The sequence below is a fragment of the Lepisma saccharinum genome, chromosome 16 (genome assembly GCF_977018435.1).
Source record: "Lepisma saccharinum chromosome 16, izLepSacc3.1, whole genome shotgun sequence".
Classification (NCBI taxonomy): domain Eukaryota; kingdom Metazoa; phylum Arthropoda; class Insecta; order Zygentoma; family Lepismatidae; genus Lepisma; species Lepisma saccharinum.
The window spans coordinates 10,860,711-10,878,939 of NC_139244.1; the positions used below are offsets into that span (position 1 = coordinate 10,860,711).

General features: G+C 38.7%; 1 protein-coding gene across 1 annotated transcript in view; it reads left to right on the plus strand.

Moving 5' to 3' along the window:
• Window positions 1-14,906, plus strand: part of LOC145999892 (NPC intracellular cholesterol transporter 2-like) — a 32,288-nt gene extending 17,382 nt beyond the window's left edge. Inside the window, exons 4-5 of the mRNA XM_083137165.1 lie at window positions 383-564; window positions 14,699-14,906. Coding sequence (XP_082993291.1) covers window positions 383-564; window positions 14,699-14,788 — 272 coding nt within the window. The 3' untranslated portion in view covers window positions 14,789-14,906. The remainder of the gene's footprint in view (window positions 1-382; window positions 565-14,698) is intronic.
• Window positions 14,907-18,229: the final 3,323 nt, after the last annotated feature.

Consider the following 18,229-nt stretch of genomic DNA (forward strand, 5'->3'; position numbering starts at 1 on the left):
TCCAAGGATCTCCTTAGCTCTACCAGGATAAATTTAGCTCCAAATCAGATCCTTTTAGAAGGCTCGTACCCAGAGTGGGGGTAAGGTGGCTATAGCCCCATGCCCATATTGGATTAATTATTGTTGCTGACTCTCTTAGTGGAATTTACTAGTTAAAAGTTGCCTCTGGGAAGATATGCACACTAGCTTTTATCTACTTTACGGTAGACAATATCTAGGTCATGGAAAGGAAACTCAGCCCTGTGAATCACCCAAGCAGAAATAAGAAGGGAACGGCTATAAGTTGTTGACTTTATTTTGAACAACCCTGTATAATGTATTTTAATAAACTTCTGCTACTGGTCAACAATTTGAAAAAATAACTTTTGTATTCTTCCCGCAGAGTTCCCAGTGGAAAAGCTGACCGCCAACGTGTATGCCCTTTTCGGAAGAAGAGCGAGGATACGATTCAGAGACCAAGATCCAGACGGATGTAAAAACATTGTTGGTGCAAAATGCCCTCTGTCTGCAAACGTCGAGTACACCTACGTCACACACCTGGTAGTTGAAAAACGATACCCAACGGTAAAAATTTCCAAATTTTCACATATACATACATATATATTGGGTGGGGTACCTAAAAGTACCACCGGAAATATTTCGTAAACAACAATAAACATTGAAAAACTGCTTTCGCAGATATATAGTTATGAGAGGGGCTCATGAAATTAGTGGACGCAATACGATCAACTACGTAAGGAACTACGATTTTCAACACAAACTTAATTTTTTAAAATGGAAACCCCATTTTATTTTCAGCTCATTTGAAAGTACGGAAAACATCATTAAAAATGGCGTTTGTTACATTGTAATACGTCAAGTAGTTCTCAAGTAATTATAACCTGAAGTTGACGCTTGAAACAAACCTTCTCACAAGTTGATTCGTCTGTCGTAACTACAGCGCCTTGAATAACGTAGTGTGGAAAACGACCCAAGAAACTGGTTCCCGAGACGGATGAGAACCTAGATGGCAGTGCGATCAGTATCGGTGCTAATTTTCTTATGAAAGTAATGCGGCTTTGTTAGTTTTTGGAATATATTATGTAGATTTGTTTGTCTTGAAAAGCGGTACGTGAATTGATGGAAACAGTTATATTTGTGGAGTGATTTGCAGTCACGAAATGGCATTAATTTGGAAAGAAAAGTAAAATAAAATGAATAAATAAATAGCATGCGTGCGTAACACAAGAAGAAACATGTGATTCCGGACGTCAGGTCTTGAACTGTGTATTAGAGTTTATTTTTCTATGTTATTAGAATATAAATAGTATCCTGAGAGATATTTCATACCGAGGCGACAAACCACAAGTGTCGCTTGAAAGCAATCAGTCGGTAATCAACGCAGCCTTTCGAACCGTAGGGACACAAGCTCTGACTGCACCGTTTCCTCAAGGAGATTTTAGACCAAAGCGACACGCGACAAACGATACGAGGATTTCACACCAAAGCGACGCGGTTCCTTCGGTCTAAAGCAACTTTCATACCGAAGCGAGACGCGGCACATGTCGCTTGGAAACGAGCCAATGAAGAGCAACATTTCACATTGAAAAGGCATGATCCTTCAAATTAAATGGAATAATAATAACAAAATCAATGAATTTATAATTCTAAAAACATCAAGGAGGATGTAAATACATCACCAAAAGCTCCCAGAGCTAATATTCTAATTAGCAGCACAGGCCAGCGTTCGGTTGGTGAAATCCTCAAGCGATAAGTGTCGCGTGCCGCTTTGGTGCGCAATATCCCTAAAGCAAGACACTCATTGCATCGCGCATGCGCGAACAACAAACCACGGCAACACGTTGCAAGCTATTGAGGAAATTGCCCAGTTTGAGCGACACACAAGCGACAAAGCGACACGTGTGGCTTATCGTGTCGCCTAGATCTGTTGTTCGCACAATTAGCAGCAAACGCTTGCTAATACACTGAAGTGCCGCTTGAACGCTGTCGCTTGTCACTTAGTTGGTAACTCCCCCTGTAGCGCGTCGCTTCGGTTTGAGCACACTTCCTTTAAGGAGCATATGAAAGTGTCGTTTGCTGTTTCGATCCTCATGCGCAATGAATGCTATTGTACAGTCTGGAAATGTCTGTCACTAGTCACATCAGTGTAAACATCCCGTGTCGCTTGTCCCATTAGTCTGAAAGTTTCCTTACACTCATGTCGATGGCATTAAGGACGTTTTGTGGGTTTCCCCATGTCGTTTCATGCAATCATCATTATCATCATTGCCGCGATTAGCGGAAGAAAAGAGACAGTAAATATAAAAAATATAAATGCTTCAGTGTGTATATCTTTAAAAGAATTCATACACAAAAATTTAGTTACCAAGAGCATTCCACGCGTATTTTTTCTCCTGTATTATTAATGAAAGTATAACGATAACAGGACGTGGTCGACTGTATAGAATGTTCGTTAATATCTTCGCGACCACTGTAGGAAATATCATATCAATTATCACATTCGTAGAAATGCGTAATGTAAAAGAATCAGACGTTGCAGCGAAAACTCCATTTACTTCCATTATAAGCAGACGAATACCATGCACAGAGACCAACACCAGCGCCTCTAGCGGTATCATATTCGAGTGGAACCAGCCAGAGAGCACAGAACCGTGCCTTTTTCCACACTACGTTTTCACGCCATTCGTGTATCGTAACAAACATGTTACGTTACTCTTCTGCATGCTATGCGTTGTGCTTAGGAAAGTTGTTACGTTCCAACAACTGCGGGTTACAATAAAATGTGTAGTTTGTACATAATTTTGTTTATTTTGATTTTACTTCGCTCTTTGTGCCACTTTTGGCCTATTTGCGAAGATGAAGATGAGTGATGACATCATGAAATTGATGAATGGACACTCACAAACATCTACGCCCAGGCCGGGATTCGAACCCGGGACCCCTAGCGTAGTTTGTACATAATCAAGCTCTGACAAATGAATCTAAAAGGTTCTGATACATCTCTCGGAGTTAAGAAATAACTGTTAATTAAAAAGTATAAATTTTAAACATTCCGCCATCAGTTACATACATAAATGTTAGTACATTAACATCTTTCTAATTTTTAATTGGCGTTCATTTATTTACGTCATAATGTTTGGTATATTGGAACAATCAACTCTTCTCGTTTGGTCATGATAAATCTTTAAGTTTTCAACTTTTAAACTTTGCAGCTTTTCAAATTGAATTATCAAATAAAGCAAGGGCGTAACAAAGAGCACTAATTAACAAGATGTTTGTGATAGTGTACGTACGTCAGAACTGTTGCTGAGAAAATAGTATTTTCAGACTGAAAAGGCCGGGATGATACATATCCGTGGCGAGTGTAGGAAAAATGCTGCATATGCGTGCAGGCTGTAGTTGCGCTCAGCTCTGCCGACAGGCATAGTGGAGGATACGCCTTCACGCTCAACTTCAGGATACAATTACTTGAGAACTACTTGACGTATTACAATATAACAAATATTTCCCGTACTTTCATATGTGCTGAAAATTAAATGGGGTTTCCATTAAAAAAAATCTAAGTTTGTGTTGAAAACCATATTTCCTTACGTAGTTGAACGTATTGTGTCCACTAATTTCAAGAGCCCCTCTGACACGTCCTTTCCCATTGCACAAATATTTATTGTTAATATTTATTGTTATTAATTATCTTTTCTTGTGCAAATGTTTATTGTTCTTTAATATTAATTTCTGTAATTTACCTATCACTGATAATGTCAGGATAGTGACTAACCTGTATATAATTATCTTGTTAAGAGCTGTTGCCATGGCAATTACGAGTGTCTTTTGTCTTGACTTAGGAGTTCGGGCTTCGAGTTTTAAAGAGTGGTGAAGTTGAATTGTAAGAAGCTGTTATTTCTTTGACTGAAGTGGATTTTATGCACATAAGTATTTATTTTGCTAAGACGTAAAATATAATTCTTTTCTCTTACCGAAAACTTGACTTTGATTTGTTTTGACCAACGAACGAAGAGAGATATTACCCCATACCCTGAGAGGCATCACGTGTATGCTTTCGACTCTTTCATGTGAACTTATTATTTGTTCTTTTAATTAAATCATGTTCTTTTGACTAAAGAACGTGTCAATATTTTGGCGCAACAACGCGGGGCCCGAAATCTGTTGTTTCGTTAGTGGTGTTCATTTTTGTGTGTTCGTGAAGAGTAATTGATTTGTGATTGTGATGGAAATTCTGTGCTAGAAGAATATGGATAAGAAGATGTTGAGAAGTGCAAGTAAATCGTCGGCTGAGGAAAATGAATCTCCAGTGCAGTCAGTTCCAGTTACAGCAGACCTGCTTTCTTCAATACGGATTATGTTAGAGGAGAGTACAAGGGCTATGGAAACTAAAATTCAGGGAAACATTACAGAAAGTGCCAGCAATCTGGAAGCAAAGATCCAAGAAAACGCCATTGCTTTGGATTCTCTGGAAGCAAAGATCCAAGAAAACGCCATTGCTTTGGATTCTCTGGAATCCAAAATTAAGGAAAACATTAGAGAAAGTTCCAGCAATCTGGAAGCTAAGTTTCAGGAGAATGTAGCCATGTTGGAATGCAGTTTGAACTTAAAGTTAGAGGAAAGTGGTAGAAATCTGGTGGAATCAGAAAGGCGCTTAGAAGAGAAGTTTTCACAGGGTTATTCAAAACTCACAGAATCAGCTTTGGATATGGGACAGAGACTGGACAATTTGACTGTAAAAATGGAAGAAAATCAACAGAAGATAAAAGAAAGCATTCAAATAGAGATTGTTAACTTACGTCAGACATGTGAAGCAAACTCTCTACAAGTGGAATCAAATGTTCAAAAAGAAATTGCCCTGTTGAGAGAAGAGGTTGAACAATCTCAGGGTAACTTTCGTAAGGAAATCGCTGAAGAACAGAGCAGTTTCAGAAAGGAAGTGTTTGAAAATGTGAATCACCAGGTAACTGTTATCACAGACAAGTTAGAAGATACCATTAATCACAAAGTGGCAGAGAAACTTGCTGAGAATATAAATGAAACCGAGGGATACCGAAAAGCTGACGAAGAATGGAGGAAAACAGTTGAAACTAAACAAGACAAATTTTCCTCAGATGTTGGTCATATCTGTAGTGAAATTGTTCATATTTCTGATCAGCTGAATAGGTTACAGATCCAGACGAACTCTGATCATCCAAAAATCCACCGTGTTGATGAAGGTTCTGGAAGATCGACATTTTATCCCATCTGTTCAGATGAAGCTTCAAACCTACAAGGAAAAACGTCACGGAAAAAGAGGTACAAGAAGATGAACGAATCCAGCTCCTCAGACAGTGAATCAACTGCTCGCAGCAGAAGAAACAGAAGAGAGCCTGCTTCACGCATGGTACACACTGGGGTAACTCCTAGAATGGCAGACATCAATTCTATGAGAAAGTTCGACGGCAATATTATCGCTACTTCAGCTGAAATATATTTAAAGGAATTAAATACAAACCTTGAAATTCTACAGATTCCTCAACATTATAGGCTTGAAATCATTCCACGTTTGTTAACTGGAAAGGCCTATCACTGGTTTTATTCGCATAAGAATGATTTCCGCACTTACTCTGATTTTTGCAGAGAATTCAAGAAGCGGTTTGCTTCAACAGAAGCGAAAGAGAGAGAACTGGCGTCTGTGAGGACTAGGCGGTACAATAAGCAGAATGATAACAATGTGGAGGAATACGTTTGGTCTGTGTACTCTGCCTATAGGAATCTGAGTAATCATTACACCGAGCAGGAAGTAGTTAACCTAATCATCGGACAGCTACCTTTTAGAGTAAAGCAATTGTGCTTGGCTCATGCTCCTAACACCGTGGATCTCTTAGCGGATTTTGTTAAGAGATATGAGCAAGCAGAGGAACAAGATGCTTGGCGGTCTACATGGAGACGAGAAACTGGCTCTCAACAAAACAGCAGAGATGTTCAAAGAACGTCTAGAATTCGCTTAGTTCAGCAACAAAATAGGAGTAACCCAGCTGAGAGTCCATACCCTAGAAATGGAAATAATTACCGTCAACAGCGTCAGTTTAGATCACGACGAGAATATCCAGCTTCCAGAGGTAATCCTTACGATAGACCGTATCCTAACAGCGGGTTTTCTTCGCCAAGTCAACAACGTTTATCTCCACCGAGAGATAGCAATAATGCTCCCGGGACTCAAATGACGAGCAGTGGCGTGCAGACAGACATTGTTGAACCATATCCCAGCGTTGAGCAACAGCGTAGTGTGGCAGTAACGAGGAACTTCTGTTGGGATACCGGATCTAATCTTGACCAGGTGCGGGATTTTACCCCTCGCCTAGCATAGAAACGTCCCCTTATGTTAGGCAGTCTCGGGTGAAACTGGGGGCAGCAAAAGACTTTTCCCATTCTGGAGATGAAGATAAGAAACTAATACTTGTAATAAATCACGAGGAAAAGGAATTTAGATGTAAATTACGGCAAGCCGTTCAGTGTAAAAATTCAGTAAGAGCCCCAGAAATTAAGGCACGTGTGGCAAATGTAGACATAACCTGTGTAGTCGACACTGCAGCGGAGGTCTCAGTGATGAGTTTAAATGTTTGGGCAAAAATAAAGCAAAATTTTCCCGGGGCTACGTTGCAATCTGTACCTGAAGTTAGACTTGTTGACTTTGCTGGAAAAAGTCGCACTAGAGTTGTTGGTAAACGTAGTATTGTGCTGGAAATTGCTGAGAGCGCCATTCCAATGGAAATCTTCATTGTTAAGGGTTTGCCTTCCGATTTGCTTTTGGGTTACTCATTCCTGCAAAAGTATGAAGCAGAGATCAATCTTAAACATAGAAAATTATATTTAAAGGTGGATGGAGAGTCGATTGAAAAGGAGCTAGAAGAGGATAATTCCTTAGATAAGCATATGAGCATCCGGAAATTTGAAGCTAGCTATGACAAGTGGACCACTTCTCCCGAAGATATAAAAAAGAAGATTGACTCTAGTCTGTTGCTGAGCATGGATCAAAAAGCCAAACTGTATGAAATTTTCATGGGTCATAAGAAGGTGTTTTCGGAAAGGCCTGGCACAGCCAAAGACTTAGAATGTGTAATCGAATTAATGAGTAATGTTCCAGTGAGCCAGAGACCATATCCAATACCTGTAGCAAAAAGAGAAAAATTGGAAATTGAACTGCAAAAATGGATAGATTGGGGTGTCATTGTGCCATGTAACTCGCCCTATTTAAATCCTCTTATTGTGGTAGATAAGCCGGACGGTACAGTAAGACCGTGTGTCGATTTTAGATCGCTCAACAAGCTGATTATTGTTCCAAGGAGTTCAGTTGAACCAATAGATGAAGCTCTCCAGAAGTTCAAAGGTGCAAAGTACTTTACCTCTTTTGATTTAGTATCCGGGTATCTTCAGATCCCAGTTAAGCCTGAGTGTCAGCGGTACACGGCGTTTTCCTACAAAGGGCGTCAATGGATGTTTGCGAAGATGCCGTTTGGTCTTGCAAATGCAGTTTCAGTGTTTGTGTCAGCGATGCACTCCATATTTGGACCTGAAACTGATTCTTTCTTAACTCAGTACATAGATGATTTGTTAGTTTACGACAGTAATCTGCAGATGCATTTTCAGCATGTTAATTATGTTTTGTCTAGATTGAAGGAAGTCGGAATGACTGTAAAACTAAAAAAATGTGATCTGGTCAAATCCGAGATTTTATATTTAGGTCACATTATCTCAGGGGATTCTATCCGAGTAGATCCGAAAAAGAATGATGCTATTTTAAAGTTTCCTAGACCTAGATGTCGAAAGGATGTTCGAAAATTTTTAGGATTTGCTGGTTGGAGAAGGAAATATATTAACAATTTCGCTGTGAAGGTCGAGCCCCTCTGTCAGCTTCTGTCGAAAGATAAGAAATTTCAGTGGACCCATTTAGAAGATGAGGCTTTTGAGTTGATGAAACAGGAACTGATTAGTGCACCTGCCCTGTCGCAGCCTGATTTTTCAAAGGAATTTTGTTTACAATCGGATGCTTGTGCAAAAGGATTTGGCTGTGTACTTTTCCAAATTTTTGGACCAGATGTTCATGTTATCCAGTACGCCAGCCGGAAGTTACGAAACAACGAACTTCATTTCTCTACCCATGAATTAGAGTGTCTTGCGATTTTGTTTGGAATCGAACGTTTTGCAGTTTATCTTAAAGGACGAAAGTTCAAAATTTATACCGATCACAAAGGTCTGCAGTGGCTGCAGAACAGTAAGAATTGGAACAGTCGCTTGACCCGCTGGTCGCTTAAAATACAATCTTACCAATTCGAAATAGTATATATAAAGGGAAAAGATAATTTCGTTCCTGATACATTATCACGCTACCCTGTAAGATTGGACAATGAAAGAAATTTGGAGGCAGAGGTGCTACATTATCACATTAATCAGCTCTGGGAGGAAGATGAAGATATGGAAGTGAGTGAATGGAAGATCGCTCAAGCCAATGATGATTTCTGCTCTGAAACCATGTTCCGATTGAAACAACCCAGCGAAGACGATGATTTGTCTCTTACTAGATTACGAAAATCATTTAAAATTCATCATGAATTACTATTTAGATGTTACGGTGGTTTGTCACCACAATACAAGTTGTGTGTTCCTAGTTCGAAACGACAGCCATTGTTAAAATCTGTTCATGATGATTCTGGTCATTTTGGCATGGGAAAGTGTTACAGACAGTTGCAGTCGAGATACTATTGGAAAAAAATGAAAGCTGATATTTCAAATTACATACGGGATTGCCTCATATGTGCTAAGAGCAAGCCTGACAAATTAGGGATATTGAAAGAGAAGCTTCATATCAGTGGCAAGAGACCTCATGAAATGCTTTCGGTTGATATTATTGGAAAGTTACCGCTTTCTTCTGGTTACTGTTATATACTTAGCCTAATTGATGCTTTCTCCAAGTTTGTTACGATTTACCCTCTGCGAAGAGCCAGTACTTCTGAGATCATCCGGATAATGAAGGAGAGGTATTTTGTTCATTATCCAATTGTGAGAGTTATATTGTCCGATCAGGGATCCCAGTTCACTTCAAAATCTTGGAAAGATTTTAATGAATCCTTAGGAATACGACATGTATGTACAACGCCTTATCATCCGCAAGGAAATCCAGTTGAGAGAACTAACCAGGAAATAGTACGTATACTTCGTGTGTACTGCCAACATGACCATCAGACATGGTCCAAGCATCTATATGATGTAGCTTGGTTGCTAAATAATTCTGTGTCAGATATGACGGGCTGCTGTCCAACTGAGTTATTCTTCAGACATCCAGTTTTATCTCACGTACTGAGAAATTTTCCATGGCCTGAGGTGAAGGAGACGGATGAAGAATGGGAGGATAAAATTATACAGGCTCAGTTAAGGGAGCGATACGCTCTTCTAAGGAGGAAATTAAAACAGAAGTTTCATGCTCTGAACTTAGAGGAAGGCGATCTTGTGTTACTAAGATGTCATCGGCTCAGTTCTGCAGTCAACAAAACTATTTCCAAGTTGTTCTATTTATGGACCGGCCCTTTCGTAGCTAGTCAATTAAAATATAACACTGCTTTTCTGTTGGACCCTAGAACAAGGAAAGAAGTGAAGAGGGTTAATTTTGACAACCTCAAGAAATTCAACTGTTCTCCTGAGATGAAGAGGAAAATCGTTGGTGACTGAATCCAAAATCTCCTAAACTGGTAGTTCGTCGTCGAGTTTGATTTTTCTTCGAGAGGATATTTGAATAGGCTGCTGAATGTTTATTTGATCTGGTCTTCTTAGTTGTATGAAGTGTCATAGTTTATTTATGATGTATCAGAAGTCCCATGCTGTACTAAAAAAAAAAAAAAAATGAATCTTTCTTCAAACGTGCAGTTTTATGTCAGAACTTGTGAACTAAATACATGAAGAATTGTAAACTGTTTTCCAGAGATTGAAACCAAAATCTCCTAGACTGTTGAAAGTTTTCCAGTTCGTCGTCGATTTTGATTTTTCTTCGGAGGGGGCAATTGACACGTCCTTTCCCATTGCACAAATATTTATTGTTAATATTTATTGTTATTAATTATCTTTTCTTGTGCAAATGTTTATTGTTCTTTAATATTAATTTCTGTAATTTACCTATCACTGATAATGTCAGGATAGTGACTAACCTGTATATAATTATCTTGTTAAGAGCTGTTGCCATGGCAATTACGAGTGTCTTTTGTCTTGACTTAGGAGTTCGGGCTTCGAGTTTTAAAGAGTGGTGAAGTTGAATTGTAAGAAGCTGTTATTTCTTTGACTGAAGTGGATTTTATGCACATAAGTATTTATTTTGCTAAGACGTAAAATATAATTCTTTTCTCTTACCGAAAACTTGACTTTGATTTGTTTTGACCAACGAACGAAGAGAGATATTACCCCATACCCTGAGAGGCATCACGTGTATGCTTTCGACTCTTTCATGTGAACTTATTATTTGTTCTTTTAATTAAATCATGTTCTTTTGACTAAAGAACGTGTCACCTCTCATACCTATATATCTGCGAAAGCAGTTTTTCAATATTAGTGTTGTTTACGAAATATTTCCGATGGTACTTTTAGGTGCTCCACCCGGTATATATGATACAAACACATACATACATACATACATACATCAGAGGCGTCTCGTGAACGCATGCGGTGCATGCGTCAATTGTGGGAAAAAGGACAGCTTTCTCTGAGACGACATTCATGAGCATTTCTACATTCTAATTTCTTCATATAGGAGAAGTATTTATTTTACACGAGAGCGCTTAACTAAGCTTACATTACATTTTTTGGATCTGAAATGAAAGAAAGTAATAATTATTTTCCCACAATTGACGCATGCGTCACTTCAGATCCAAGAAATGTAAAGCTTAGTTCAGAGATCCCCTGTGCTTAGCACCACGCCATGAAGGCGTATAGGGGGTATGGGGGTAACGCCCCACACTTTCTTGATCCGGTTCAGAGCTCTTGTGTAAAATAAATACTTCTCCTATATGAAGAAATTAGAATGTAGAAATGCTCATGAATGTTGTCGCAGAGCAAGCTGTCCTTTCTCCCACAATTGATGCATGCGCAGGATGCACCGCATGTGTTCACGAGACGCCTCTGACATATATATATATATTCGGCCAAACTTAAAGAAACCCAGTCTTGACAAGGCGTGAAGGGAGTGTGTGGTCACAACATGTCCATTCGATATTGAGTCATTCCATGCGAAATCAACACAGCCCCCAACCTGACCATCTCCGATTTTCATGAAATTTAGGGAGTTGAAACTATGCATGGAACTTAGTAACTATGAAAATTTTTAGTCTCGTGCGTCTTGTAATTGTTAAATTATTCAAGGTCAAAGTTAGCAGAAATTACCATTTTTGAGCCCGCTTAGCTATACTAAATGTGCTGTAACTCCGCCACTATTTCGTCTAGAAAGCTCAAATAAAGCTTATTGTACAGGGAATTGAACAAACTTTCCAGTGATATATAACAAGCCTACCTTTGGATAAAAATATTATTTTGTCAAGTGACCTTGACCTTTGACCTTGAATATCTCAAAACATGTCATCACCAAAAATCGTGAAAAAAATATATTTGGTCCCTCATGCCATACTATAAAACATATAAAAAAATCATTCTGGGACTGCAATGGGATCAGAAGATACAAAATAAAGGTACTACTTTACTATACCGGAGACACCTATCAATGATTTATTTCGCAATTTTTTACATTGATAACGTACTATTCTGCGTTGCAGAACATTTCTTTAGGTGAAATAATGGATTTCTAACGAAAATAATGTCTATTTCTTACATACGATAGCCCCAAGAACCATCACGGGGACGAGGTATGCCTACTAGGTTAGGTTAGGCCTGTTAGGTTAGGTTCCATTAGCACTCCTTTCGTTCAGTTTAGCATAGACGGACAACATCGGAATTACAAATTCCATGGCATCTTCACACCCGGCAACAATTTCACGACGCATGCTCGACACGTCATCTTGTAGCAGCAGCAATAGCGCGTATTGTGCTCTCGTGCAGAAAGCAAATGGCGGCAGCAGCAATAGCGCGTCGGAAATAGATTTTCATACAAAACCACATGCATTCGCATTAAAATGGATCAAAACTACATTCCCGAACATCAACAATGCTACAGAAAATGATTTGCGTAAGTACTTTCTCCTGTAAATTTGAAGAAATCCGTCTCCGGTATAGTAAAGTGTTACCCAAAATAATATATGTAACTATGTGACTGATAAAAGCCTCATTACATGAACCTTTGAAATTTTTGCGTTGAATTCAATATGGCCGTCAACAATGTGCCGGACTTGGCGCTTGACACACACAGCTAGGGATCTGCCTGTGCCTAACCTATTTCTTTCATGATCAGGATAACTCCTTTACATTTTGTAAGGAGTGTTAAAGGACTTTTGACTCGTCATGGTTCATGTAATGAGGCTTTTATCAGTCACATAGTTACACATATTATTTTGTATCTTCTGATCCCCTTGCAGTCCCAGAATGATTGATATGTTTTATAGTATGGCATGAGGGACCAAATATATTTTTTCACGATTTTTGGTGATGACATGTTTTGAGATATTCAAGGTCAAAGGTCAAGGTCACTTGACAGATTTATATTTTTATCTAAAGGTGTGCTTGTTATATATCACTGGAAAGCTTGTTCAATTCCCTGTACAATAAGCTTTATTTGAGCTTCCTAGGCGAAATAGGATTGGATTGGATTGATTTGGTGTTTTAAGTCCACTTTATGCACAGTAAGGCTAATCGGGACTGGACCTACAGTTTAAAGTGGGATCCGAACCACTTGTGCCTCCACCGGGTATCGAACCCGGGACCCCTTGATTACAAGGCGACGACGCTACCACTGCGCTATCGGGAGGCCTCTAGGCGAAATAGGGACGGAGTTACAGCACATTTTATATAGCTCGAGACTCAAAATATTCATAGTTGCTAAGTTCCATGCATAGTTTCAACTCCCCAAATTTCATGAAAATCGGAGATGGTCAGGTTGGAAATTGCACATATCTGTGTTGATTTCGCATGGAATGACTCTATTGCCAATTTTGTACGAAAGACAGAAATGTGGCAATGCCGTAAACCTAGTCCCGAGCTATATTTCCTATCCATCTGTTGGGAGAAATAGAGGAGGTACTGTTGACACTTTCAGTTTTTCGCCAGGATAAAAGTCTTGCCTAGTGTTGGAATTGGATAAAGTAATCAAAACCTGGTAGATAATTTTTATTATTGCCGACCTCCGTGCCGTGGCTGTTAGCACATCGCGCTACGACACCAGATATCCCTGTTCGAATCCCGGCCTGGACATGGGTGACCGTTGTGAATGTTCCTTCATCAATTTCATTACTCATTCTCATCGCCTCGATTAGCCAAAAGCAACAAAGAACGACGTAAAATGACCCAAATCAGGCAATTAATCAGCCCTTATCTTGTCAAATATCTGTACAATAGAGGAATATTATAAGTTCGCTACATTCGCAATTTTAATTCAATTAAAGTCTATTTGACGTCACTGAAAACATTAAATAATGATTAGCATGCAATGTTAATTTGACATTATCCTTTGTCTAGTGCTCTAAACTATAATTAATGCACTTGACAATGGATAATGTCCAATTAACATTGCATGCTAATGTTGAACCACTGACACTAACATTCAGAGAATTATCAAATAATGATTACACACATTTCAAAACTTAGCAACAGTAATACACTTAAAGTTGATGATTTCATTATTATTATTCATCGTTGCTTTTCTGCCACTTTTGGCTAACCGTCACCATGGGGATGAGTAATGATATGATGGGTGAAATTGATAAAGGGATACTCATAAGAATACCCATGTCCAGGCCGGAATTCGAGCGTGCTGTGCTAACCACTACACCCCGGAGGTCGGCGCGTTGAAAGTTGACCCTAGCTTACCCGAGAGGGAACTGTCATCCCCGCCATCTCTATTTTTTCAATTTTTTAACTGGAAATTTTTATAAGGAAAATTGAAAATAAATTACATTGTTCCCTAGGGTGTTCCTAATATTTCTGTACTACTTTTGTTCATAAAAGACATACATTTAATGTAAATAGGAAGCAAAATGCACTAGCTGCGCCTATCAGGCGCCATCTATGAATGCGTGTTACTGTTATTCGAGAGACAGTAACAGTACACAATTGGTTCGTAATGATAGTCATTTTTGTAATTGTTGTTATCAATTAGCAACTGCACCTTTAAAATCAAAAAAGCATTAATGAAAACTTATTATTTTTTGTAAGTTTTAGTGAATGATAAAATATGTGTCACACTCATGCAATGGTTATTATTTCTCATTAATGTTGATAATTTTTATAATTATTTAAATAACTGCACGTATAATCAAAGAAGCAGTGATTCAACAACAAAATTGTTTCTTCAATTCTAATGATTAAAAAAGGTGTGGGCCTGTGCCCCCCCACCCCTTTCAGGTAAGTACGTTCTCATACGGCACGAGTAAGCTAGGGTTAACTTCCATAATCCAAACAATTTTATTCATACGGCCAGATTCAAATCGGTCGACATGTGCGGCCTTTAAGTTTGGACACCCCTGGCTGACGTAAGTTCTATTTATAATATCTCTCTATTGTTATGTTCCAGGCATTGTTCAAAGTTCAGTGGGAATTGTTGGATGACAACCGTAAACGAATTGTTTGCCTCACCGTACCAATTCAAATAACAAAGAATTGACGCATGAATGAATAGAAACCAGAGAATTGTTTGTTTTTGAACCTGGATCAATTTTATTCTTAACGAAGTTAGCATCAAAAGTCGCTTGTATTTGTGTAATAAATTCTTTAGGAAAGCAGGTATTGTGGGTTATTTACTCAACTTTGCTTTTTTCTTATGAAAGAAGATGCCTGTACTTCAAAAGTTCTTTTCCTTTCACGTAGCACACGTCAATATGTTTGGTGAGCACCTTATAAAGTTTGGATGTCTAAGCTTTTAGTAGCGTGTTAAGATTTCTACAAGGGACATAACTCAATTTCGTAAAGCTAGTCATGTTTACTACCTATATTTGACTTCTCTTTCTTTCTTGCTTCTATCTCCTTATCTCTATCTTCATTTTCTGTTTCTTTATCTCTTTCTTCCTATTTCTCGGTAACCCTATTTTATCTTTTTCTTCTACATTCTTTCCTCTCTCTGTGTATGCCTTCCTTTGCTCGTATCTTCCTCTCTCCTTTCTCTTCTGTTTTTCCACATCTTCCTTTCGACCTGTCCATTTCCCGTTTTCTTTCTACCTCTCTCTCTTCCTCTTATGTATTGTTTCTTTCTTCCTTCCTCTACTTCTCTATCCCTTTCTATCATTTTCAATTACTCATTCCGACTCTTTCTTATCTCTTTATCACTCTGTGTGATTTTCTCTTCTACTATGAATGGTTCTGAAAATTTCTCATGTATAGTATTTAGTTGGGCAAGAGCCCACCGTCAACCACCCATAGACGTCACATGTACTATGATAGATGCCAGTAGAAATTACATAACTACAGAATCACCTGAAAGCTTTGATGTGTACTTCCTGTGGATAAATACAATCTGATTCACGTAGGTATAGCATACGTCATCAAACGCGGCAAGCTTCATGCATGTTCGTGATCTCAAATATGTATTGTGAGAAACAGTCATTCTTTTGGGTGAATTCAGTACGTATAGATAATAATGCGATGTGGCATGCCAATTGTATAGGCCCAAGGGCGCGCTGTTATTCTCTTCTATTCTGAAATAGCTTCATACCCTTCCCCAAGCAATAAGTTTTGGATACTCCCCAAAGCTACCTTCCAGAATGAGGAGAAATCCCCATGAGATCGTTGGGACTTTTTATTTTGGTTCGTGAGGCCTCCCCGATGGCGCAGTAGTAGCGTCGTCGCCTTGTAATCAAGGGATCCCGGGTTCGATACCCGGTGTAGGCACATAGTTGTTAGGATTCCACTTTAAACTGTAGGTCCAGTCCCAATTAGCCTTACTATGCAAAAAGTGGACTTAAAATAACAAATCAATCAATATTTTGGTTCGTGTTGCTCAATTCCTGGCATGTTTAGTTCAACCTCAGGAAAATGAATGTGTAGAACTTAATGTGACCTTGGACTACTATAGGGAGGCTCAAAATGAAAATATAGAGGTATAACGGGAAGTATACATCATCTATGATAGCTTATGTCTATATAAGATCACTTACATTTGTAAAAGAAACGGCTTGTATCTTACCAAAGAAATTAAATAACAACAAATAATTATTTGGTGAATACCAAGAAAGGCTCTCGTGTCCAGGTGATGACAAGAAAAGTTCCTGATGTTAATAATTACTAGAGTCCGGATTTGTATGTAATTACACATTCTATACCTTTCTAGATGCATACCTTGAACAGGAAAATGTCAACGAATTATATAGCTGACATGATTTTGCATAAGTTTCATGCTACATATTTTTACATATTTGCCAGGATATTACATATTTGCTTATTTACTTTACATAAAACAACATATTTCGGTATTTTTTCCCTATCTTGATCCTTTTTCCTATCTTTCGATATCTGAAACATGATGAAGAAAATTTGTATCCAGAGGAGGCGGTTGGGTTCCAAATTCGGGGGGAAGCTACCAAAACTGGGGGGGGGGCAAAGACCGTATATTTCCGTTAGTGCGGGGGCAAAAATGGCGAAAAGTGGGTGGGGGTGGGGCAACTGTACCCCTAATTGACGCTACTGTTTGTATCTCATGTGATGTCATATTTTCTAATCAAGGAGATGCATAATGCTTACGGTCACGTAAAATATTGACTGCCAAGCCAAAAGACAGGCTGAAGAAAAAATAATATGGGAACTGTTATTTATCGAAAGATGCCGGAGTGTAGTGGTTCGCTCTGTAAGAAAACATAACTCCTTCATTTACACGTTCTACACATCCTTTCATACTACATATTTAGCTACATATCCTTTTGGTAATACATATTTAGGTACATATTTTATCACTTATTGTTACATATGTATGTCCATATTTTGTACTTTGATATTACATAGAAATCCGGGGTCTAATAATTACTGCCGGTCCCCGTGGCGGAGTGGTTAGCACATCGCGCTACGTTGCCAGGGGTCCCGGGTTCGAATCCTGGCCTGGGCATGGATGTTTGTGAGTGTCTATTCATCAATTTCATCCCCATCTTCATCAAATTAGTCAAAAGTGGCACAAAAAGCGAAGTAAAACAAAGCAATTCAATCAATCTAATAATTACTAATAGCAGTGGCCTATGCTGAGTCTATAACCTCGACTAGCTCACTATGACACCTGGTCCGAGGGCAGAAGACTAGGCTTATTCTTGACGTCTTCAAGGAAGCCACGTTGCCATCCCAACGGTAGTGAAGTTGCAAACTTATAAAAATTCAGGTTGCCAACTTATAAAAATGCAGGTTGCCAACTCCTAAGAATTCAGGCTGCCAACTTATGAAAATACAGGTTGCCGAATTATAATAATCCAAGTTGCCAACTTATAAACATTTAGGTTGCCAACTTATAAAAATTCAGGTTGCCAACTCCTAAGAATTCAGGTTGCCAACTTATAAAAATTCAGGTTGCCGAATTATAATAATCCAAGTTGCCAACTTATAAACATTTAGGTTGCCAACTTATAAAAATTCAGGTTGCCAACTCCTAAGAATTCAGGTTGCCAACTTCAGGATCGTCATTATCTTCTTTATGAAATCAGGTTAATTCACAGTACCTAATCGAATTTTCTTCAGTATTTTACTTTTTAGGCTTCAGTCACTTAGCCTAGCTAGCCTGGAAGATAGGCCAATGACTAATAGTGAGCGTTACGCATGAATTCGCAGGCATCCATGCAAAACTGCATAATCGCAATGTATCCCTTACCATTATGTAAGTTCCCCCGAAAATGAATCGATTTCATATTATACAACATTAAACAAGTATTTCGAAATTGGTTAGTCTTTCGGGGTGTGTCCCGATCCCTTGGGCCTCCTTGTAAATACGGCCTTGTTCTGAACGTATGCAAAAACATATTCGCAAAAAAGGAAATGAACAATTTTGCTAAATCTTCCGTACTGTTTTGGTATTTTTCTGATTTGCCGTTGCTTCTCCACTTTTGACTAATCGCAACGATGAAAGCGGGTGATGATT